We start from the raw sequence: 26,807 nt of genomic DNA on the forward strand, positions 1-26,807 counted from the left end.
CGGGGTAGCTTCTGCGTTGAGCGTCTGCCCCCTGGTGGTCAGTGCGCGTCATAGCAACTGGTCGTTCCACCGGTCATTCTGCCATTTGGTCGATTTGCATATTAGGCTTTTATTATATAGGATAACCCTGCTTTATTTTTATCAAATCAAAGTTTTATATTTTAAAGCAGTACTTTTTAAAATATATATATTTTATTGATTTTTTACAGAGAGGAAGGTAGAGGGACAGAGAGCTAGAAACATCGATGAGAGAGAAACATCGATCAGCTGCCTTCTGCACACCCCCCACTGGGGCTGTGCCTGCAACCAAGGTGCATGCCCTTGACAGGAATCGAACCTGGGACCCTTCAGTTTTCAGGCCGATGCTCTATTCACTGAGCCAAACCGGTCAGGGCTAAAGCAGTACTTTTTTAATGACTTCCAATTTTAAGGGTTTTTTAAATTTAAAAGCAGTATTTTGTATTTATGATTCCTTGCTTTAGTTTGTTTGCTATAAATTTCTTCTGGAATTTTTGTTTGTGTTTTCACATTTAATTCTTTGATTTTGAAAGGGGGGTTGTTGTGGTTGAAAAGTACTTTTGGCCCTGGCCTGTGTTACTCAGTGGTTAGAATGTTGGCCCACGCACCAAAGGGTCATGGGTTCGATTCCCGGTCAAGGGTATGTACTTGGGTTGCAGTTCGATCCCCGACCCCTGTCGGGCTGCTTGCAGGAGGCAACCAGTCAGTTGATGTTTCTCTCTCCCCCCCTCTTTCCCCTCCTTCCCTTCCACTCTGAAAAGCAATGGAAAAAATATCCTCAAGTGAGGATTAAAAAAAAAGTACTTTAGGAATTTATTCCTAAAAACCCTCTGAAGGTGTTTTAAAATACAGGTTTTGTTATTATTCAGGTATGGTGAAGCCAACAGATAAGGAGGTGATTGCCATTGAAAGGATAGTTTGTCACTCACAGTTCCCAAGGGCGAAGGCATGCCATACCGTGCTATACCACACAGAGCCACACAGGGAAGCACTGGGGTCATGCAGTAAGCAGAAGGGGCAAGCCCAGAGCCTTTATTGTGGTTTCTGCAGGAAAGGCAGGGCATTGTAGGGCACAGGGATTTATAATTAACCAGTTTGAATAATTCAGTACTCTCTGGGCATACAGGCTGTTCCTGGTTGTCTGATACTTAACTCTAGGGCAGGGGAATATTGCATCCTAGAGTGTAAGAGTCAGGCAGAGGGGGTGGTTTGGAATTTGGGCTCTAACTGGTTGGTTTGTACATGAGAGACACATTCCTTGCTATCTCTTAAGAATTAGATAGCCCTGGGAGTGGCAGTTTCTTCCCAGTCAGCAAGGCCCAAGATATCAGAGCATCAAGAACATAGAAAATAAGAAAGTATACTTAATGCAGAGGGGCTATTATTATTATTCCAATTTTCAGAGTTGGAAAATGAGGATAGAGAAGTTAGATAACTACCCAAGGTCACATATTTAATAGTATTGGAAGCCAGAATTTTAACTGACATCTGTCTATTCCAACATACAGATACTTACCACTATGACTTGCTATTCATAATCATAGTTGGGAAGAACATAATTAAAGGCTCAAGTCATAAAACACAGTTATTTTTTCATGAAATACCTAATACATTTTGGAAGGATTTTATTTAAAACATCACTAGATGTTTAAAATTTGGGTATTTAAAACCAGGGGATGCTGATATTGCCTTTGAGCATGTTAGAAAAGAGCACCCCATATCTATGTGGTCTTAGCCTAATGAATTTTGGCCTCTATTGTTTCCCTACCTTGGTATCTTTGTTCAGTTTACAACCTACTTAACCATACTCAATGGCCCTATTTAAAGGAAAAGGATTCAGTGCCAGATGAATGAAGTCCAAATTATAGAATTTCTCATTTCTTTATCAGAAACTTCAGCACTGTTTTCATGTAATGATTTATTAATTAAGGAATATTAACTTTTTTAGGTTAATCATGTTAAGAAAGTCTAGTAAACTTAAATCTACCTTTTTCTTCATTTGTTCAACAAATATTTACTTACCACCTATAATGTGCCAGGCAGTATTCTAGGCACTTGGGATATATCAGTGAACAAAACAAAGAGTAATGTCTTTGGAAAAAGGAATCAAATAATAAACATAATAAATAAGTAAATTATATATTAGAAAGTAAATGCTGTGAAGAAAATAAAACTAGGGTAAGGGATTTGGCAAGTGTATGAGAGTGGGTAGGATAGGTGCAGTTTGCAGCATTAAAGAGAGTGATCAGGTAGACCTCAGTAAGAAGTTTTGAGGAAAGACATTAAGTTAGTGGATATCTGAGAGAAGAACATTTATGCACACAACACAGGAACACCTAAATATATAAAGCAAATATTATATTAACAGACTTAAAAGGAGATATAGCCCGGCTGGTGTTGTGCAGTGATTGAGTGTTGACCTATGAACCAGGAGGTCACAGTTCCATTCCCAGTCAGGGCACATGCCTGTGTTGCAGGCAGGAGGCAGCCAATCGATGATTTTCTCTCATCATTGATATTTCTATCTCCTCTCTCCCTCTCCCTTCCTCTCTCTGAAATAAATTTAAAAAATATTTTTAAAAAGGAGATACAGACAGCAATACAATAATAGCAGGGGACTTTAATACCCCACTTTAATCAGTGGATAGATCATCCAAACAAAAAGTCAATAAAGAAACATCTACCTCACCCTAGCTGATTTGGCTCAGTGGATAGAGCGTCAGCCTGCAGACTGAAGGGTCCCGGGTTTGATTCCAGTCAAGGGCACATGCCTGGGTTGCAGGCTCCATCCCCAGTAGGGGGCATGCAGAAGGCAGCCAATCAATGATTCTCAGCATTGATGTCTCTCTCTCTCTCTCCCTCCCTCCCTCCCCCTCTCTCAAATCAATAAAAATATATTAAAAATAAATAAATAAAAATAAAAAATGTGTTTAAAAAAAAGAAACATCTACCTCAAATGATACATTAGTCCATATGTACTCAACAAACATGTAGTGAACACTCCATCAAAAAACCACAGAATACACATTCTTCTTAAGCACACATGGAACATTCTCAAAGATCTAAACAATAGATCTTTTTTAGTCAAAAAAACAAGTCTTAATAAATTTAAGAAGATTGAAATCATACAAAGTATCTTTTCCAACCACAATGGTATAAAACTAGAAGTCATTTACAAGAAGACAACTGGGAAATTCACACATAAGTGTACATTAAATGGTACTGAACAACCAGTGGATCAAAGAAGATATTAAAAAATACCTTGGGACAAATGAAAATGGAAGTAAAACACACCAAAACTTACAGAATGCAGCAAAAGCAATTCATAGAGGGAAGTTCATAGTGAAATGCACCTACATTAAGAATTAAGAAAGATCTCAATGCAACTTCAAAACTCAAGAACTAGGAAACGAAGAACAAATGAAGCCAAAGTCAGCAGGAAGAAGGAAATAACAAAAATCAGATCAGGGTTCATTCAGAATTCAGCTACCAGGGAGATTAAAAATGGTGGTGGAGTAAGTGGATGCTACACAGACACGTTCCCAGGACCAATGAGGTATTATCTCACACCTGTCAGAACAGCTACCATCAACAAATGACAAGCACTGATGAGGATGTGGAGAAAAGGGAACCCTAGTACAGCTGGTGGGAATGCAGACTGGTGCAGCCATTATGAAAAACAGTATGGAGTTTCCTCAAAAAATTAAATAAGGAACTGCTATTTGACCCAGTGATCCCACTTCTAGGAATATATCCTAAGAAACCGGAAACACCAATTAGAAAGAAAGTATGCATCCCTATATTCATAGCAGCACAATTTACAATAGCTAAGATCTGGAAACGGCCCAAGTGTGCATCAGTAGATGAGTGGATAAAGAAACTGTGGTACATTTACAGCGTGGAATACTATGCAGCAGTAAAAATAGAAGGATCTGTTACCCTTTGAGAGAACATGGAGGGACCTTGAGAGTGTTACGCTAAATGAAGTAAGCCAGTCAGAAAAAGATAAGTAACACATGAACTCACTCATGTGGAATCTAATTAACAAACTCGTGAATGGAGTGGTTCCAGAGATATGGAACAGAGTGGGTAATCTCAGAGGGAAGGCAGGTGAGGGTGAGTATGGATGGGTGGGAGGTGATCAACGAAAGAACTTGTATGCATATATGCATAACCCATTGTCATAGACAATAGGGTGGTGAAGGCAGGGGGCGGGGGCGAGTTGGAAGGGGTCTATGGGAGGAAAAGGGACATATGTAATACTTTCAACAATAAACAAAAAATTCAACTAACGTCTACAAATTTAAAAAAATAGATCAGAAATCAATGAAATAGACTTAAAAAGAAAATAGAAAAGATTAGTGAAAACCAGAGCTGGTTTTTGTAAAGAGAAACAAAAATAAACCGTTACCTAGACTCACCAAGAATAAGACAGGACTCAAAATTAAAAAATGAAAGAGGAGACATTACAACTGATACCACAGAAATACAGAGGATTATAAGAAGCTATTATTAACAATTATATGCCAAGTATTAAACAACCTAGAAGAAATGGATAAGTTCTTCGAACCATACAACCTTTCAACACTGAATTATGATGAAATAGAAAATCTGCACAGACTAATTACTAATAAGGAGATTGAATCAGTCATCAACCCCCCCCCCCCCCCCCAAAGAAAAGTTCAGGACTAGATGGCTTCACTGATAAATTTCACCAAATATTTAAAGAACTAACTCCTGCCTTAAACTTTTCCAATAAATGGAAGAAGAGGGAATAGTTCCAAACTCACTTTATGAGGCTAGCACTACTCTGACACAGAAACCAGACAAGGTCACTACAAGAAAAAATTACATACTAAAATCCTTGGTGAACATAGATACAAAAATCCTTCCACAGAATATTAGCAAACTGCATTCAGTAATGCTTTAAAAGAATCATACACCATGATCAAGTGGGATTTATTCCAGGGATGCTTCACCATCTACAAATTCATCAATGTGATACACCACATTAACACAATGAAGGATAAAAATCATGTTCATCTTAATAGATTCAGAAAAAGACATTTGTTAACATTCAACTCTGTATACAAAACTCAACAAAGTGGGTATAGAGGGAACATACCGCACCATAATAAAGGCTATATTTATATATCTAATCTAATAAAAGAGAAACATGGTAATTAGCGTACGACCGCTACCCTTCCCATTGGCTAATCGGGGCGATATGCAAATTAACTGCCAGCCAAGATGGCGGTTAATTTGCATATGCAGGCACCCAGCGGCCTGGGTCCTGGGAACATCCTCGGGACCCAGGCCGCTCCTAGCCTGTAGGCCTGCCCATAGGTCCTGAGCAGCTGGGGTCCCAGAAGTCCCCCGCCACTCCGAGCCTAGGGGCGAAAGCGCCAAGCGGATGTTCCCACCCTGTGGCCGCTTTCGCCTGCACAGGCGCCAAGCGGCAGCCTGAGTCCCCCCCCAGCTCAGCATCCATCACCGGGGTCAAACAGGCCAGGCCAGGCCTCCCCACATGGATCATGTGAACAGAACAGTCCTCCCTGCTAACGATCACTGGGCGAACAGAACAGTCCTCCCCGTGATCGCTCCCAGGGCAAACAGAAGAGGCCTCCCGCATGGCTGGCAGGGCAAATAGAACAGGCCTCCCCGCGAACGATCACAGGGTGAACAGAACAGGCCTCCCTGCGAAAGATCACTGGGCGAATAGAACAGGCCACGCCTCCCTGTGATCCCAGGTGAAGAAGCCCTTCTGCTGACCAGCCTGCACTATGGACCTGTTCCGGTGGGTGGCACAGAGTCGGGGGCCTCTAGCCTGCAGCCATGGGAAGTCTCTCTTTCCCTAGAGTTAGGAGCACCAGCCCAGGTCCAACCAGCACCGGGTCCTGACTGCCAGGGTGAGTTCCTGCAGGCTGGGGTTTGATCCCTAGGCATTAGCAGTAGGAGACCAGTGCCTCTGTTATTGCTGTGTGTCCAGGTTTTAATTGAACAAATGCCCGGTGGTCCCAGGTGCCAGCTTAGCAGAATCTTTTAAGAGGAGAATTCTTTCTGGGTTTCCTCAAATTCCCTCAGCCACTACTCACCCCTCTATAAAGGCACAGAACAAGTGAGGCCCCTTAAATAAAAATCAGAGGTCTCCAGCAATGGTGGGCCTCTCTCATCACAGTCATTTGGACTGGATGGCATTTGAGTATTTATCTAGGCACCATGACAGGGAACACACAAGCTCAAGTCATGATCTCTGCCCTTAAGTAATTCACAATCTTATTAGAGCGAGTGGATGATAAAAGCGCAGTAATGACATCAGAATGTAAAGCAACAATACAGAGAGGAAGAGGCAATTGCTAGGATGATTTTCCAACAATTAGTACAAAGAGTATGTGCTGTGAATTAAATAAAAAACATGTGTGGAAGTAGGTGCTTCGTGAGTATGGGATCCCTTCCCTTTTTAAAGGAAACTGAGTTCCATGTGAACTATGTAATATGCTATGATATCTGAGGCACAGGACAAGGGAGGCCCTAAGTCAGTGGTTCTCAACCTTCCTAATGCTACGACCCTTTAATACAGTTCCTCATGTTGTGGTGACCCCCAACCATAAAATTGTTTTTGTTGCTACTTCATAACTGTAATTTTGCTACTGTTATGAATCGTAATGTAAATATCTGATATGCTATAGTTGTTTTCCGATGGTCACGACCCACAGGTTGAGAACCGCTGCCCTAAGTGTACTATGCTTTGATAATTTGAATCATTCTTTATTGTTCAATGTGATTTATTTCTGCATGCCTGTTTTGTAATAGTTAAATTACTAGAATAATACATCTTGCTGTAAAATATTACTAGAAGAGCAAATGATCAGGTGACACTTATTGTTATTTTCTATAAATGAACACAATCTCTGGTATGCTAAAGTGATAGGTATTATAGAAATATTCAGATAATGAGTCCTACACGCTTGATTACAAGTGAGGCTTACTATCACAACCCAAATTTATTGCTTAAAAAAAAAAAGCAGGGAGCCAAGTAGAAACTGAACCAAATATAAGCCTTTGAAGGGCAAATGTAAATTGGATAAGCTTTGCTATTGCAAGAGCAAGAAGAAAAAATTTAGATGCAAGAATGAGAAGCACAGAAAAAAAAAAAGACTAGGGGGACCAAGATGGCGGCGTAGGTAAACACCGGAGACCGCTGCCGCAAACAACCATTTCAAAAATACAACTAAAAGACTGAACGGACATCACCCAGAACCACAGGAAGGCTGGCTGAAGAGAGACTCTACAACTAGAAGGAAAGAGAACAGCAAATCGAGGCTCAGAGGCGGCGCAGTGTGGAAAATACAAAGGTACCGAGGTGCGCGCGCAAAGCGGGCTGGTGGCTGAGGGCGCGGTTGTCGTTTTCTGTCGGGAGTGAGTCTCAGACTCTGGGCTCCAGATCCGGGCGAGTCTCTAGGGACCCAGACTCAAACGGGAGAAGCGGGATTATCCGGCATCAGTTGGAACCTGAGGGCAGCTTTCTCTCCGAGGTTTGCAGCGGCTGCCGGGGTTCTGAGAAGCAGAGCCTCTGGGAACGGGACTGAGCACTGAGCGTGGCCATAACCGCTCCCTCCGCCCGCCCTGTTGATCCCGCCCCGCCCAAAGCCTGCGCACAGCCATTTGCCGATCGCCTCAGGCAAAGGCTGGATTAGCACCTCCCCAGAAGGCAGACGTTTTCCGTACAGCTGATTCCTATAGCCAGCCGGCCTGGGGGTCAAATCCCTCTAGTGTTAACTACAACAATTAAGGCTTGGCTAGAACAAGACTGCGCACAGAGACCACAAGGGGGTGCACCAAGAAAGCATAAAAGATGCGGAGACAAAGAAACATGACAGAAATGGAGGATATGGAGCTAAGAATCGCAATTTTGAGGGCTTGCCATAAATTTGTGCAGAGCCTCACGAAAACTAATGAGACCCTCGATGCTACGATAAAGAAATTAGAAAGTAAGCATACACGGACTGAAATAAAGAATATTATACCCAATAGCAGACCAGAGGAGTACAATAATCAAACCAAAGATTCGACAAAAAACACCCAATTGGAAAAGCAAAATGAAAAAAGAATCCGAAAGTGTGAAGATAGTGTAAGGAGCCTCTGGGACAGCTTTAAGCGGTCTAATATCAGAGTCATTGGAGTGCCAGAAGATGAGAGACAGCAAGATATTGAAAACCTATTTCAAGAAATAATGGCAGAAAACTTCCCCCACCTGGAGAAAGAAATGGACTTACAGGTCCAAGAAGCGCAGAGAACCCCAAACAAAAGGAATCCAAAGAGGACCACACCAAGACACATCATCATTAAAATGCCAAGAGCAAAAGACAAAGAGAAAATCTTAAAAGCAGCAAGAGAAAGAGGCTCAATTACCTACAAGGGAATACCCATACGACTGTCAGCTGATTTCTCAACAGAAACTTTGCAGGCCAGAAGGGAATGGCAAGAAATATTCAAAGTGCTGAATACCAAGAACCTACAACCAAGATTACTTTATCCAGCAAAGCTATCATTCAGAATTGAAGGTCAGATAAAGAGCTTCACAGATAAGGAAAAGCTAAAGGAGTTCATCACCGCCAAACCAGTATTATATGAAATGCTGAAAGGTATCCTTTAAGAAGAGGAAGAAGAAGAAAAAGGTAAAGATACAAATTATGAACAACAAACATGCATCTATCAACAAATGAATCTAAGAATCAAGTGAATAAATAACCTGATGTACAGAATGAACTGGTGATTATAATAGAATCAGGGACATAGAAAGGGAATAGACTGACTATTCTTGGGGGAAAAGGGGTGTGGGAGATGCGGGAAGTCACTGGACAAAAATCATGCACCTATGGATGAACACAGTGGGTGGGGAGTGAGGGTGGAGGGTGGGGTGGGAGCTGGAAGGCGGGGAGTTATGGGGGGAAAAAAGAGGAACAAATGTAATAATCTGAACAATAAAGATTTAATTTAAAAAAAAAAAAAAAAAAAAGAATGAGAAGCACATTGCATCTACTCTAAGTTCCTATTAAAGAAAAAGAATGATATAATATGAAAATACTTAATACAGATTGTAAAGAGATTCGTTCAAAGAGGATTTCCTAGAGTAGGTAGTATTTCAGTTAATTTTTTTAAATGTGAGGAGGTTAGCTAGATAAGACAAAGTTGTAGGGGTCCCGAATTGCAGAGGGTGCAGGCGGGGCTGAGCCCCCCCCCCCCCCCTGCACGAATTTCGTGCACCGGGCCTCTAGTATAAATATATAAGTGCACAGCTAACATCAACTGTGAAAGGATGAGTGCTGTTCCTCTAAGATAATGAACAAGACAATGATGCTCACTTGTTTATTCAACATAATATTGGAAGTCCTACCCAGAGCTATTGGGCAAGATAAAGACATTGCCCAGCCAGTGTGGCTAGGTGGTTCAACATTGACCTATGAACTGGGAGGTCATGGTTCCATTCTCAGTCAGGGCACATGCCTGGGTTGTGGCCTTGATCCCCAGTGAGGTTCGAGTGGGAGGCAGCCACTCATCGATGTTTCTACTCTCTCCCTCTCCTTTCCTCTCTGAAATAAATATACTTTTTTAAAAGTTACTAAACTACTTAAAAAAAAAGAAATCAAGACTTTGATATTGGAAAGGAAGAAGTAAAACTGTGTCTATTTGTAGATGACATTATTTATAGAAAACCCTAAAAAGTCCATCAAAAAACTTAGAATTAACAAATTCAGTAAAATTGTACGATATAAAAATCAGTACAGAAAAATCAGTTGCATTTTGCTACACTAATAATCAGAAAGAGAAAGCATTCCCATTTACAATCATACCACAAAGAATAAAATACCTAGGAATAAATTTAAGGAGGTGAAAGACCTGTTATACTGAAAACAGACATTGATGATAGCATTTGAAGACGACACAAATAAATGGAAAAATAGACTGTGTGCATGGATAGGAAAAATAAAAATTGTTAAAAGGTTCAGACTACCTAGAAGTGGTCACTGGGGGAAAAGGAGGACATATGTAATACTTTCAACAATAGAGATTTTTTTTTAAATGTTCAGACTACCAAAAATAATTTACAGATTCAATTCAATTCCTATCAAAATTTCAATGGCATTTTTCCACAGAAATAAACAGTCTTAAAATTTGATAGGCAGATGAAAGAGGGTGGAGGAGGTAGAAGAGGGTAAAGGGGGGATAATGGTGATGGAAGGAAACTTGACTTAGGGTGGTAAACACACAATACAATATACAGATGATATGTTGTAGAACTGTGCACTTGAAACCTATATAATTTTATTAACCAATGTGACCTCAATGAGTTCATTAAAAAAGAAAACTACCATATGATCGAACAATTCCACTTCTGGAAATATAGTCAAAAGAAACAAAAGTAATTATCTCAGAGAGATATCTGTAAACTCCATGTTCATAGCAGCATTATTTACATTAGTGAAGACATGGAAACAACCTAAGTGTCCATCAACAGATGAATGGATAAAGAAGAAGATGTGGTATCTTTATACAGTGGGATATTATTCAGCCATAAAAAAGAAGGAAATTCTGCCAGTTGGGACAACATGGATGGTACTTGAAGGCATTTTTGTAAATGTAATTAGTCAAAGATAAGTAATTATGATCTCACTTATATGTAAACATAAAAAAACACACCAGCTAATAGATCTAGAGATTGGTGGTTGACAGAAGTAGGGAGTGGGGAATGGGTGAAGTGGGTGGACATAGTAAAAATAAAATAGATCCTGGAGATGTAATGTTCACTATGGTGATTACAGTTAATAAGTTGATAACAGTATATCTTAAAAGTTCTCATCACAAAAAAATTATAACCATGTGAGGTGATGGATGTTAACTAGACTTACTGTGGTGATATTTCACAGTACATACAAATATCAAATCATTATGCTGTGCACCTGACACTAATAAAATGTTGTGTCGGTTATATCTCAACTAAGGAAAAGAAAAGTGATCAGGATAGACCTAAGTAAGAAATAATATTTGAGCAGAGACTTAAAGAGAGTTTGGGGATATCTGAGAGTACAGAATTTCAAACAGAGGAAAAGATCTGAAATTAGGAGTGTTCCAGCCATGTTTGAGCAGGAGAAAGTAATCTGGTGTAGCTGAGGGGGTGAGCAAGAGTGAGACTAGTGGGAAGTCCCTGATATGGGCCCCCAAAATAAAGAGCCTTGGAAAGTGTAGTAAGGACCACGGCTTCTACTCAGTGAAATGCGAACAGCTGTGATGTGAAGGATCACTGATTGCTGTGTTGACACTAAAACAGAAAGGGGCAAGCAACAACCTTTTAAAAGGCTATTGCAATAACAATGAAGGGGATAAGAAATTGTCCCATCTGGATCTAGAAACTGCTAATTAGTTTTTTTTTTTAAAGCTACTTGATTTCAGAGAGAGGAAGTGAGAGGGAAAGAAAGAGAGAAAGATCAATGATGAGAGAACCATTGATCAGCTGCCTCTGCATGCCACACACTGGGATCGAGCCCCAAACCTCAAACTGTGACCTCCTGGTTCATAGGTCAACACTGAACCACTGAGTCACACCGGCTGGACTATTTGCTAAAATTTTTTAATTTTATTATATCTTAAATATCTGTTTTAAACACAATGGAAAAGTGTGTATTTAAAGTATACCTGAAATGTGCTTGAAGAGCTAAATGTTCTTGTTTGTTTTGTGTTTTTTGAGAAAATGTCAATGATTTTTAGAGAGCAACATCTTAGTGTTCTTTCAGAACAAAAATATAACGGTAGTGTTCAGAAAAATGTTGTTTAAAAATTGGTTTCTTAATACATTGTCTCTATTTGTACAAGCTTTGCCGCAGGAAGTCTACACAGAGTTGTCCAAAGGTAAAACACATTACTGCCATGACATTTTTGTCATCTCCTTTGTGATGTTTGTAGTGAATATACACATAAATATATAATATTCATTTGCTTCACAAGAAGGGAGATAGGAGAATCACTTGATTTTTAAAAAATTTTTATTTATTGATTTTAAAGAGAGGAAGGGGAAAGAGACATCGATTTGTTGTTCCACTTATTTAGGTATTAATTGGTTGCTTCTTGTACGTGCCCTGACCAGGGATCAAACCCACAACCTTGGCATATTGAGATGGATGCTCTAACCAACTGAGCTACCCAGCCAGAGCCACTAGATGTTTAAAAGGTATTGTGGTTGCCCTAGCCGGTGTGGCTCAGTTGATTGGATTGTCGCCCTGTACACCAAAAGGTGGCAGGTTCGATTCTCGGTCAGAGCACATACCCAGGTTGCAGGTTCTATCTCTGGTTGGAGCATGTGCAAGAGGCAATCGATCAATATTTCATTCTCTTTTCTCTCTCTCCCTTCCTCTCTCTAAAATTAATAAAAATTCAAGGTATTGTGGTTACTATTGAGGAGAAGAGAAGATGAACAATAGAGTTATGTAATACTAAAGACCTTTCTTTTAGCCTGTAAACAGTGTTTAAGTCAAGTAGCACCACCTTGTGTTGTAGTAGCTTTCATGATTATAGATTCCTCCTTATCCTATCAATAGATACTAATTTCTTCTGAGTTAAGACTTTGCTTCTGTTAAAATGAACATAGTCATAAGAATGGGTAACCAACAAACTGTTTTCTTTCACTCATAATTTGTGTTAAATTTAAATTCATTTACCAAAATTGCTAATTACCAAAAAAGGCTCTGTAGGAATGGAGCAAGGCTTAAAAAGATAGGAATGGAAACAGCTGAGAGGATGGGCATATTCGTATTGGTATTCCAAGAATAGAGATTAGAAAAGTACAAAAATAAATATATCACAATTAATTTCTGGTAATCATTATATATGATTAACATTAGCAGATAATTTAGCATTGATGTGAAAACTGTCCTACTTCCTGGATGTTGGGGGGAAGGTTTTCTTTCACTTATGCAGAAAGTACAAAATAAAAATGTTGATTAAAGAATCCATCTTTTTTTATTACTGAAAGTATCGCAATTTTTTTAATGTTTAAAAGCAATTTTTTAGATAGCGCTGATTTTATGTAAGTAAGCTCCTTTGATAATACCAATTTTCTGCTTTCAAAATATTATTTTTGGACATATCTAATTTGTTACTCTTCATATCTGGCAAATTTTTATTGATTTAACCATTTTTAGTAAAACCACATAAGAGTACATGCTAGAAGTTGACTATCTTCAAAATTAACACTTCTTTTCTCTTTTCTCAGAATGAACTCACAGATACACGTGCCAAATTCCACGTACTTTTTCTTTTCTTCGTGTCTACAATGTTCTTCATCAGTGTCCTATCACTTTTCAGCTATCACTGCTGGCTAGTTGGAAAAAATAGAACAACAATAGGTAAGTAGGTCAAAATTAATCATAATGATTTAGAGAAATGACCGTAAGTGAATATGAAATCTAGAGGACAATAGATGATAAAGAAGTGTAAAATAATTATATGTGAAAATTCACCGTGACTGGACAGGAACAATGGGTATATGTAATGTAAAGGTTGAAGAAGTTAGATTGACTTTTATATATTTTTTCAGTAGCTCATTGTATATAAAAGTAGAGAACAAGACATATTTTAATACAAGCTACTTTCTGGGAGATTAAAAATGGTGGTGGAGTAAGTGGATACTACACCAACATGTCCCCAGGACCAAACTGGAATTACAACTAAAATACAAAAAAAAATCCTGAATAATCAACTAAAGACTAGCTTGAGAGAACTCTGATAACCAAGGATGAAAAGTGGAAGACCACATAGAGACTGGTAGGAAGGAGAGAGGTGCAAAAAGGCTGGCTGGGCTCCCACAGATAGCAGCTGAAGTTCTGGAGAGAGAGCTTAGCTGTGGGTGGTTGCCACTGAGAAATCTGGGGTCTAATCCCCAAGCTGGGTCCTCCAGCAGAGAGCAACAGAACTGAGAAATGTGCCCACATAACATCTGGCTGTAAAAAACAGCAGATTTGCTGTCTGCCGGGGAAAGACAGCTAGAAATGCAGGCACCCTCTTAAAGGGCCAACACACAAAATTTTGTGTGCAGCCACTCACCTTGAGCTCCAGCACAGGGAAGGCAGAGTGGACTGGAGCTATGTGACTAGAAGCCAGGGTTGGGGGTTCTGGACTTAGAGCTCAGAAGGCAGATACCCTGGTTTCCTGTGCTGATTCATTCCCTCACCCTGTGGAGGTCATCTTTGTCAGGTAGACTTTGGCTATCCAGGCAATTTTTGTCTGGGGGAGAAGACAGTTGACCCACCCTACTGGAAAACCCCTGGCCCACCGTGTGGAGTTTTTGAGGCCCATTAAGAGATTGAGAATAACAATTAGCCTCCAGGCAGAAGCAGTTGCCCCATCCTGTTGGCAAACCTAGCACTGCACCTGTCGATGATTGATGATCTGAGGGCTACTCAAGAGTAAATCCCATCAGTCCGCAGAGAGCAGCAGTGTCTGGAGGCCTTGAGTCTTTGCCCAATCTAATTAATCAGAAACAGCATTTGACACTGTCCTACACTTGAGATTGGGTGGTGTAGCAGATCTACCTAGTACATAGTCACAAACCCAAACAGGCAGCCATAATGAGGAGACAAACACCCCCCAGATGAAAGAACAAGAGATTTCTCCAGAAGAAGAGCTAAATAAATTGGAGATAAATTTATCTGATACAGAGTTCAGAATAATGATGGTAAAGATGCTCAACAACATGTGAAAAGATATAGTAACTCTGAAGAATGACAGAATTAATAAAGAACACAGAGGAAGGAATACACAACAGAATAGGGGAAGCAGAGCATCGGATCAGTGAATTAGTAGATAGGGTAGAAAAAAATCACACAGAGAACCAAAAAGAAAAAACAATTACAAAACTGGAGGACAGCTTAAGGGAGCTGTGGGACAACATGAAATTGAATAATATTTGCATCATAGGTGTGCCAGAAGAAGAGAGTGAGCAAGGCATAGAGAATGTGTAGGAAGAAATAAGGGCAGAAAACATCCCTAACCTGGTGAAGGAAAAAGGAACACAAGTTCAGGAGGCCCAGAGAGTCCCAAAGAAGAAGAACTCAAATAGGCCCACATCCAGACACATCATAATTAAAATTCCAAAAATAAAAGAGAGAGAATCTTAGAGACAACAAGAGAAAAGCAATTTGTTACCTACAAAGGAGCTCCCATAAGGCTGTCAGATAATATTTCAGAAATTCTGCAGGCCAGAATGGAGTGGCATGAAGTATTCAAGGTAATGATAAGCAAGGATCTAAAACTAAGATTACTATATTCAGCAAGGCTATCATTCAAAATAGATGATGAGATAAAGAGTTTCCATGACCAAAAAAAAAGGCTAAAGGAGTTTATCACCACCAAACCAGCACTATAAGAAATGTTAAAGGGACTGCTGTAATGAGCAGAAATAGAGGGAAAGAGAAAACTAGGTATACGGAATTAAAATGGCAATAAATAAGTTCCTATCAATAATATCCTTAAATGTAAATGGATTAAATGCTCCAATCAAAAGACATAAGGTTACTGAATGGATACAAAAACATGACCCAATTATATGCTGCCTACAAGAGACCCATCTCAGAACAAAAGATACAAACTGAGAGTGAAGGGATGGGAAAAATTTTTCCATGCAAATGGAAACTAAAAAAATACCTGGGGTAGAAATACTCATATCTGACAAAATAAACTTCAAATTGAAGGCCATCACAAGAGACAACAAAGGTTTAATATATAATATTAATAAAATATTAATAAATTTATTATATAATATTAAAGATATTGATCCAACAACAGGATATAACCCTGGTAAACATATATGCACCCAATATAGGAGTACCTAAATATAAAAAAAAAGACTTCTAGAGGACTTTAAGGGAGAGATTGACAGGAATACATTCATAGTAGGGGACTTTAACACTCTGCTTACTTCACTGGACAGCTTTTCCAGACAATAAAATTTACAAGAAAACAGGGACTGTAAATGACACACTCGATCAGATGGATTTAATTGACATTTATAGAACATTTCATCCTAAAGCTACAGAATATACATTCTTCTCAAGTGCACATGGGTTATTCACAGAGATAGACCACATGTTAGGACACAAAACAAGTCTATACAAGTTCAGGAAGAATGAAATCATATCAAGCATTTTCTCAGATCACAATGGATTGGAATTAGAAATCAACTATAGTAACAACACTCAAACACCTGGAGGCTGAATAGCATGTTATTAGATAATGAATGGGTTACCAATGAGATCAAGAATAAAATTAAAAACTTACTAGAAACCAATGAAAATGAACACACAACAACCCACAATCTATGGGACATAGCAAAAGCAGTCCTTAGAGGGAAGTTCATAGCACTACAGTCCTACCTAAAAAAAAAAAAAAAAACACACAAAAATTAATAATAAATTATTTAACCCTAAAACTTAAAGAATTATAAAGATTACGACAAGAAAAGCCCAGAGTAAGTAGAAGGAAGGAAATAATAAAGATCAGAGCAGAAATAAAGAACATAGAGACTAAAAAAGCAATATAAAAAGTCAATGAAGCCCTAACCGGTTTGGCTCAGTGTATAGAGCGTCAGCCTGCGGACTGAAAGGTCCCAGGTTCAATTCCAGTCAAGGGCATGTACCTTGGTTGCGGGCACATCCCCAGTAGGGAGTGTGCAGGAGGCAGCTAGTTGATGTTTCTCTCTCATTGATGTTTCTAACTCTCTATCCCTCTCCCTTCCTCTCTGTAAAAAAATCAATAAAATATATTTTTAAAAAGTCAATGAAAACAAGAGCTGGTTCTTTGAAATGATAAAAAAGATTGATGAGCCATTAGCCAGATTCATCAAGAAACAGAGAGAGGACCCAAATAAATGAAATCAAAATGAAAGCAGAGAAGTAACCACTGACAGCATAGAAATACAAAGATGGTAAGAATATACTATGAACAACTATATGCCAACAAGCTGGACAACGTGGATGAAATGGACAAATTCCAAAAGAACTACAGTCTCCCAAAACTGAATCAGAAAACCTAAATAGGCCAGTAACAACTGAGGAAATAGAAGCAATAATAATAATAATAATAATAATTAATAATAATAATAATAATAACTCCCAGCAAACAAAAGCCCTGGTCCAGATGGCTTCACAGGAGAATTTTACTAAACATTCAAAGAAAAAACTAACACCTATACTCAAACTATTCCCAAAATCCAAGAGGAAGGAACACTTCCAAGTTTTTTATTGAAGCCAGCATTATCCTAATTCCAAAACCAGATAAAGACACTACAGAGAAAGAGGATTACAGGCCAATACCCCTGATGAACACAGATGCTAAAATCCTCAACAAAATATTAGCAAATCGAATCCAGCAATATATTTAAAAGGTCATGCACCATGACTACTTGGGATTTATTCCAGGACATATATAGAACTGGTACAATATTTGCAAATCAATAAACATGATAAATCACATAAACAAATGGAAAGACAAAAATTACACGATCATATCCATAGATGTAGAAATGGCATTTGACAAAATCCAAAAACTATTTTTAATAAAATCATATCACAACATATTAAATGCCATATATGACAAACCTACAGCCATCAACATATGCAATGGGCAAAAACTAAAACCATTCCCCTAAGAACAGGAACAAGACAAAAATGTCCACTTTCACCACTTTTATTCAACATAGTACTGTAAGTTCTAGATACAGCAATTAGACAAGAAGAAATAAAAGGCATCCCAATTGGAAATGAGGAATTAAAACTCTCATTATTTTCTGATAACATGATTTGTATGTGGAAAGCCCTAAAGACCCCACCAAAAAACTACTAGATTTAATAAATGAATTTGGCAATGGAGCAGGATACAAAATCAATACCCAAAAATGGATGGCTTTTTTATATACCAATAATGAATTCTCAGAAAGAGAAGCTAAATAAACAATCCCATTTACCATTGCAACAAAAAAATTAAGATACTTAGGAATAAACTTAACCAAGGAAGTAAAAGACTTGTACTCAGAAAACTACAGGACATTGAAAAAAGAGATAGAGGAAGGTGGAAGAATATATCATGTTCATGGGTTGGTAATATTAACATCATTAAAATGTCTATACTACCCTAAGCAATCGACACATTCAATGCAATCCTATTAAAATACTAATGGCATATTTCACAGATCTAAAACAAATACTCCATAAGTTTATATGGAACCAAAAAAGACCCCAAATAGCCACAGCAGTCTTGAGAAAGAAAAACAAAGTTGGATGAATCACAATACCAGATATCAAGTTATACTACAAAGCCACTATAATCAAAACAGCCTGGTACTGGCACAAGAATAGGCATATACTTCAACGGAACAGAACAGAGACCCCAGAAATTGACTCAAGCCATTACACTCAATTAATATTTGACAAAGGCACGATTATACAACGGAGTCAAGATAGTCTCTTTAATAAATGGTGTTGGGGAATTTGGACAGATACATGTATAAAAATGAAAATAGACCACCCACTTACACCATACACAAGAATAAACTCAAAATGGTTAAAAGACTTAAATGTAAGTCAGGAAACCATAAAAATCCTAGAAGACACCATAGGCAGCAAAATCTCAAACATCTCTTGTAGCCATATGTTTACAGATACATCTCCTAGGGCCAAGGAAACGAAGGAGAAAATAAACAAATGGGACGACACCAAAGTAAATAACTTCTGCATAGCAAAATAAGTTATTGACAAAACCAAAAGGGAGCCCACTGTGAGAGAATATACTTGGCAATGATACATCTGACTTAGGGTTACTATCCAAAATATATAAAGAACTCTTACAACTTAACAGAAGGAAGACAAACAATCCCCCCAAAAAAATGGGCAAAGGACCTAAATAGACACTTCTCCAAGCGGACACATAGATGGGCATGAGACATATGAAAAAATGCTCAAAGTCATTGATCATCAGAGAGGCAAATTAAAATGTCAATAAGGTATCACCTCACACCTGTCAGAATGGCTACCATCAACAAATCAACAAATGACAAGTGCTGGTGAGGATGTGGAGAAAAGGGAACCCTAGTACACTGCTGTGGGGATGCAGACTGGTGCAGCCATTATGAAAAACAGTATGGAGTTTCCTCAAAATATTAAATAAGGAACTGCCATTTGACCCAGTGATCCCACTTCTAGGAATATATCCTAAGAAACCATAAACACCAATCAGAAAGAATGTATGCACCCCTATGTCCATAGCAGCACAATTTACAATAGCTAAGATCTGGAAACAGCCCCAAGTGCCCATCAGTATTTGAGTAGATAAAAAAGAAGTGGTACCCCTAACTGGTTTGGCTCAGTGGATAGAGCAGTGATGGCGAACCTTTTGAGCTCCACATGTCAGCATTTTGAAAAACCCTAACTTAACTCTGGTGCCATGTCACATATAGAAATTTTTTGATATTTGCAACCATAGTAAAACAAAAACATATTTTTGATATTTATTTTATATATTTAAATGCCATTTAACAAAGAAAAATCAACCAAAAAAATGAGTTCGCGTGTCATAGGTTCGCCATCACTGGGATAGAGCATCGGTCTGCGGACTCAAGGGTCCCAGGTTTGATTCCGGTCAAGGGCATGTACCTTGGTTGTGGGCACATACCCAGTAGGGAGTGCAGGAGGCAGCTGATTGGATGTTTCTCTCTCATCAATGTTTCTAACTCTCTATCCCTCTGCCTTCCTCTCTGTAAAAAACTCAATAAAATATATATTTTTTAAAAGCAGTGGTATATTTACAGCATGGAATACTATGCAGCATTTAAAAAGAAGGATCTGTTACCCTTTGAGACAGCATGGAGGGACCTGGAGAGTATTATGCTAAGAGAAATGAGCCAGTCAGAGAAAAACAAGTATCACATGATCTCAGTTATATGTGAAATCTAATGAACAAAATAAACTGATGAACAAAGTAGATTCAGAGATATAGAAGCATAAAACAAATTTTGGAATCTCGGAGGGAAGGCGGGGGAGGGTGAGGAGGTGGGTAGTGATCAACCAAAGAATTTATATGCATAACCCATGGACACTGAAAACAGGGTGATGAAGGCCTGGGGCAGGGGTTGGGGGTAGGCTAGAAAGGATAAATGGGGGGAAAAAGGGGACATATATAATACTTGGAACAATAAAGATTTTTTTAAGAAGCTGTTTCCTTCATTTACTCAGTGTCTTCAAAAATTAATCTATGAAAGGTGAATAATAGATTGACATGTTAATGTGGTGGTTCATTCTGAGATTGGTAAAAAAAAAAAAATTTAAATCCTTAATTACAGTTTATCATTGAGCTAAAATGTAAGTTCTTTGACTTTTCCTCACAGTGTTTCATGATTGAGACTAAGGAATAGTGTTTTTGACATGGTTAATCATTTCCATCTTTGTGTTAGTTGACAGTAGAACTTACGTATTGTATCACTAATATCAGCATTACTCATTTTTTAAACCTAAAATATAGAGGAAGAGCCGAAACCGGTTTGGCTCAGTGGATAGAGCGTCGGCCTGCGGACTGAAAGGTCCCAGGTTCGATTCCGGTCAAGGGCATGTACCTGGGTTGCGGGCACATCCCCAGTAGGAGATGTGCAGGAGGCAGCTGATCGATGTTTCTCTCTCATCGATGTTTCTAACTCTCTATCTCTCTTCCTTCCTCTCTGTAAAAAATCAATAAAATATATTTTTAAAATATAGAGGAAGAATTCAGTAAGATATTCAAATAATTGGACAAACATTTCGAAAACAAGATGACGTGGCACTGCTCATACTGAGCTATTGGCATGTAAGCAGCCCCTCACTGCTGTAATTGAAATATTTAATTATCAGCTAATGTACCAAGATACAAAATAATGATTTGTTGCAACATTTTATTAGAAAGTTAAAGCCTTTGCCTAGCCAGTGTTGCTCAGTGGTTGAGCGTCAGCCTATGAACCAGGAGGTCAGGGTTCGATTCCCAGTCAGGGGCACATGTCTGGGTTCAGGCTTCAGGCTTGATTCCCAGTAGTGGGTGTGCAGGCGGCCACTGATTAATGATTCTCTCTCATCTTTAATGTTTCTCTCTCTCTCTCTCTCTCTCTCCCTTCCTCTCTCTAAAATCAATAAAAACATTAAAAAAAAGAAAATTAAAGCCTTCCCTGCTATTATGCCATGTGTCTGCTAGCTAAATTAGAAGGGGATAGATTTTAATAGAGAAAGATGAAGACATTTTAGGAAGCCTTTTAGATACTTTCATTTATGGATTATTTTAAACTTGTGCCCAACTATGTCATGTAAGGAATGAAAGGATTTCTGTGCCATTCCTACCTCAACTCACTCTTCACTTTTGAGCACTTCAGTCTGTCGTGCTTTCATCCATGTAAATAAACTTCCTTATACCCATTAATTAATTTGTTACCCTCTTCATAGAATTTCCTGCCATTTTCTTACCTATAATGAGAAATACAAAGTGTATCCTACATGCAGAGTCTAGCCACAACAGCTAAAACCTTCCACAACAGCTAAAACCTTAGAGATTTTACATAGAAAAGTAGATTTCTTCTTTCGAAACTGATAAATATGATATTGTGGTCCTCTTTTTTCCATCCAGCATCATTTATTCACAGCTAAGTAGTAGCAGACTGCTTTAAATGGGTTGCAAACAGTAATTTGCCACAGTTCCCACCCAGCCCAGGTCATTAATTTCCCATCAAACCTGCGTGGGTATTTGGGAGGCCAGTGATTTCTGTGAAGCTTGTTGATCCCTTCAAACAGACTTTTTCAAACTTTTTTTGGCCAGTGACTACAGTAAGAAATGCATCATTTTCTATAACTTAGTGCATGCACACATATGTATAAATTTATGTAAATAAGCGAAAATTTCACAAAATATTATTTAACTTTACTATATGCAGTGATGTCAATATTTTCTGTTCTAGTTCCTTAAGTAATTCTGTGGTTACAAACCACTGAATTAATTTTACAGACTATCAAGGTATTTTAACTTGCACTTTATAAAAAACTAGAGGCCCAGTGCACGAATTTTGTGTAAGGGGGGGTGTCCCTCAGCCCAGCCTGCACCCTCTCCAATCTGGGACCCCTGGGGGATGTCTGACTGCTGGTTTAGGCCCGATCCCTGTGGGAGCCGGCAGTCGGACATCCCTCTCACAATCCTGGACTGCTGGCTCCCAACCGCTCGCCTGCCTGCCTTCCTGATTGCCCTAACCGCTTCTGCCTGCCAGCCTGATCACCCCCTAACCACTCCCTTGCCAGCCTGATCGATGCCTAACTGCTCCCCTGCCAGCCTGATTGCCCCCAGCTGCCCTCCCCTGCCGGCCTGGTCACCCCCAATTGCCCTCCCTTGCCAGCCCAGTCGCCCCTAACTGCCCTCCCCTGCTGGCCTGGTTGCCCCCAATTGCCCTCCCCTGCTGGCCTGGCCTGGTTGCCCCTAACTGCCCTCCCCTGCAGGCCTGGTTGCCCCTAACTGCCCTCCCCTGCCAGCCTGGTTGCCCCCAATTGCCGTCCCTTGCCTGCCCGGTCGCCCCTAACTGCCCTCCCCTGCCGGCCTGGTTGCCCCTAACTGCCCTCCCCTGCAGGCCTGGTTGCCCCTAACTGCCCTCCCCTGCTGGCCTGATCGCCCACAACTGCCCTCCCCTGCTGGCCATCTTTGGGGGCGGCCATCTTGTGCAATTTGCATATTAGCCTTTTATTCTATAGGATTACCCTAGCACAGCATTCCCTTATAGCCTCACCCTCCACAACCCTACCCTTGGATGTTAGCTGGTTCTCCACTGCTTCTTCCAAATTGTTGTCTTTCTGTCCTTTGAAGGTATCTTATTCTGTCCTTTGGAGAATCACCTCTACCCTTCTTCATAACAGTCATCTACATACCGTGAGATAATTCCCCCACAGTAAGAGTTTCTGTAGTCAAACTACTACCATCCCAAACAGGCAGGCTAGTCCCTTTAAATTTGATGGCCAGTAATTTCCATAAACACTGAACCTTTTCATTGCTTGGAACTGAAGAGCCCCTGAAGTTTTAAACCACAGTCTTTGTCCTTTTAGCTCTTTCTTTTCTATACTTTTAATTCCTTTTATAGATTACTGAGTCCTCTGTTTTCCAGCACTTTTCTTTCAAGTGTTTCTCTCTCTTCTTGTTTAATTTTCCAGTCTTTTCCATTCTAGGTCCTATAGTAAATGATTTTAATAATTCTTTTTTTTAATATATTTTTATTGATGTCAGAGAGGAAGGGAGAGGGAAAGAGAGATAGAAACATCAGTGATGAGAGAGAATCATTGATTGGCTGCCTCCTGCATGCCCCCCACTGGGGATCGAGCCAGCAACCTGGGCATATGCCCTGGCCAGGAATCGAACCGGCGACCTCTTGATTCCTGGGTCGACGCTCAACCGCTGAGCCACACCCGGCTGGGCTGATTTTAATAATTCTTGACTGTACATTCACTTTATACCTGCCCCTAGGCTTTCTCCCATAATGCATTTGCTAATCCATGACCTGGGTTACTCCAGCTGTCTATTTTATCTACATGTGAATCAGGGTTGTAGAAAGCCAGTGAAGGCAATCTCACTCCCATAGAGATTGTTACAACTACAGATTTAAAGTCTCAGCCCTCACTTAGGCCCTCACCTCTATTTGGGAGTAATGTAGTGTTTCTGATCAGGTTGATCACCTTATATTACTTACAACAGTTATTCCAGATTTTCACCATTCTCCCTAATTTCTTACCCATTTTGTGAGCTCTTCATAGATGAATTAGAAGCTGTCACATGTAAATTCTTATCTTTATAACATCACACAATCATTTCTACTTTCAAACCCATCACAGTTACCCTTCCTCTAACTTCTGAGGATAAGATATGTCTTTTCTAGTATCTAAGGCTAATCTTTAGAACTCTTCTAGAACCAATCCCATTTCTTCTAGCATAGTCTTCCATCAATTTTTACATTACTTTTCTATATTATCAACCTTTCCCAATCAAACTCTCCCTGGCTTATTCTTAGCTTATAAAACATGCTGAAATGCAGTCTGTTTTTAAATTTTCAAAAAATACATTTATTTGGTGAAAATTAGGTCTATCTCTAACCCTCACTCCATATCACTTTACAACCAAGCTTAAAAGAATGGTCTTTAGCCCTGGCTGGGTGGCTCAGTTGATTGAACATTGCCCCATGCACCAAAAAGTTGCAGGTTTGATTCCCTGTCAAAGCACATGCCTGGGTTAGGCAGCTGATCAGTGTTTCTCTCTCCCTCCCCCTTCCTCTCTCTCTAAAATCAATAAAAACATTTTTTAAAAAAAAGAATAGTCTTTAATAACCATCTGCTTCCTTTTCTGTTATTCCTTGTTTAAGATTATTCTCAAGATTATTCTCCTCCATATTTAACCCTCCTCTACCACACCCTCAATACACACATATCTGTATCACATTGTAATTTTGTTAGACTTTGGGTTCTTTGGTAAAAATTTTATCTAATTTATCTTTGAATCCCAAACACCTAGTAATGTACCATCAAGCACATAGTAGGAAATGTATAAATAATGAATGAGAGAAGTTGCAAGACTAGGCATATGAAAAAAGAGGGATCCCTAACCAGTTTGGCTCAGTGGATAGAGCGTCAGCCTGCAGACTGAAGGGTCCCAGGTTCGATTCCAGTCAAGGGCATGTACCTTGGTTGCGGGCACATCCCCAATAGGGGGTGTGCAAGACATAGCTGATCGATGTTTCTCTCTCATCGATGTTCCTAACTCTCTATCCCTCTCCCTTCCTCTCTGTAAAAAATCAATAAAAAATATTTTTCAAAAAAAGAAAAAGAAAGAAAAAAGAGGGAGCATTTTGAGATGTTGCTTCTTGGCATGTCACCAGTTTGGTTTAAATAAACTCAAATAAATAAATATTTTTAAAAAAGAAAAGTAAGCCCTAACCGGTTTGGCTCAGTAGATAGAGCGTCAGCCTGCAAACTGAAAGGTCCCAGGTTTGATTCCAGTCAAGGGCATGTACCTTGGTTGCGGGCACATCCCCAGTAGGAGGTGTGCAGAAGGCAGCTGATTGATGTTTCTCTCTCATTCATGTTTCTAACTTTCTATCCCTCTCCCTTCCTCTCTGTAAAAAAGTCAATAAAATATATTTAAAAAAAAAAAAAGTAAGATATATTAAACACATTTTAGCAGATTTTCAGTAATAGGTAATTATTTTGACATTTTTATAAGGGTGATGAAGTATTCAGAGGTGATATAATCTTCTGAAATACATTTCAGAAATTTATATTTTCATTATAAACTAGAGGCCCGATGCACGAAATTCATGCAAGGGGCTCAGCCCTTGCAGCCCTAGCTGCCTCAGCCGGCTCTCACAGCCCCCGGCTTCGTCCAGAAGGTCCTCTGGAATGTCATCCAGATGGTCATTCTGCTGTTTGGTCTAATTAGCATATTAGCTCTTTATTATATAGAATACATTATTTTAAATTCTATTTATAGCTTTTTTATTAAGATTTTCTTTAATCCTTTTTTTCTTTCTTAAATTTTATTGATTTTTAGAGAAAGGAAGGTTGAGAAAGAAACATTGATGTGAGAGAGAAACATTAATTGGTTGCCTCCTGCATGCGCCTTGACCAGGGATTGAACCTGCCATCTTTTGGTGCGATGCTCCAACCGGCTCTTGATATCAAAGATATAAAACAAGAAAATTGTTACTTTCGTTCCTATTATAATTTTAAATAGATTAACTCATTTTTTATGTATACCTGTAACAGAATCATTTAGTGCACCCACATTTTCATATGGACCTGATGGAAATGGTTTCTCTCTTGGATACAGTAAAAATTGGAGACAAGTCTTTGGCGATGAAAAGAAATACTGGCTACTTCCAATATTTTCAAGGTAATTTATAAAATGCAGGTCTCAGAAATTATGAAAATTACAGTTAAATGTCTTAAGGTTCAGAGACTACAATATATAATTCTTAGCCTTAAGAATGGAAACCCAGAATAACTTGATTCTATAAAGTATTTTCTTTCTTTTTTTTTTTATTAGGGTAAAGGAGAGTTTGGGCATATATTTGAATGGAATATTGAAAAAGATGATTCATAAAAAATAAGAATTACTACCTATTTCCTTCAAAATGAAAATAAGTTGAAATAGAGAAAGTATATAAATAATGAATGAGCCAAGTTGCAAGAGTAAGAATATTAAAAAAGATGAAGCATTTTGAGATCTTGCTTCCTGGCATGTCACCAGTTTGGTTTAAATAAACTCTTATTAAATAAGTAAACAAATAAGTAAATAAATATTTTTTAAAAGTAAGGTATATTAAACACATTTTAGTAGATTTTCAGTAATATTAGATAATTATTTTGACATTTTTATAAGGGTGATGAAATATTCAGAGGTGATATTTTTAGCCATATCTTCAAAAATTCTATCACAGATTATATATTCTGTTTTATCCTAAATCATAGAAGATCTAACACATAATGTAATTTTTACTCAAATGTAAATGGGAATATATGTTTGAGATGTTATATAGTTTCCTTTTCTTCCAAATTCATAACCATCCTAGGCTATCTATATACAAAAGTCATTATAGAAGAGGAAAAAATATTTGATATTCAACTGATATATTTGTGAGTGTTGTAGGTTTTTATTTTCCTTAACTGTATTGCCTATTTTTGTGTGAAAATGACTTATTTTGTCTTTGTTTT

General features: G+C 38.8%; 1 protein-coding gene across 9 annotated transcripts in view; it reads left to right on the forward strand.

Annotated features, from left to right (window-relative positions):
* The window catches only part of ZDHHC20 (zinc finger DHHC-type palmitoyltransferase 20), a 78,155-nt gene that overhangs the window by 40,838 nt on the left and 10,510 nt on the right, over positions 1-26,807 (forward strand). For 4 of the 9 annotated variants that reach the window (XM_070409316.1, XM_070409317.1, XM_070409321.1 and 1 more), the window contains exons 8-10: positions 11,890-11,925; positions 13,286-13,418; positions 25,860-25,986. In XM_070409316.1, the coding sequence (XP_070265417.1) occupies positions 11,890-11,925; positions 13,286-13,418; positions 25,860-25,986 (296 nt within the window). The remainder of the gene's footprint in view (positions 1-11,889; positions 11,926-13,285; positions 13,419-25,859; positions 25,987-26,807) is intronic. The other 5 variants (XM_070409319.1, XM_070409320.1, XM_070409324.1 and 2 more) reach the window with 2 other exon arrangements.

This window comes from Myotis yumanensis, unplaced genomic scaffold (assembly GCF_028538775.1).
Source record: "Myotis yumanensis isolate MYYU_CA2020_CCGP unplaced genomic scaffold, mMyoYum1.0.hap1 SCAF_3, whole genome shotgun sequence".
Classification (NCBI taxonomy): Eukaryota; Metazoa; Chordata; class Mammalia; order Chiroptera; family Vespertilionidae; genus Myotis; species Myotis yumanensis.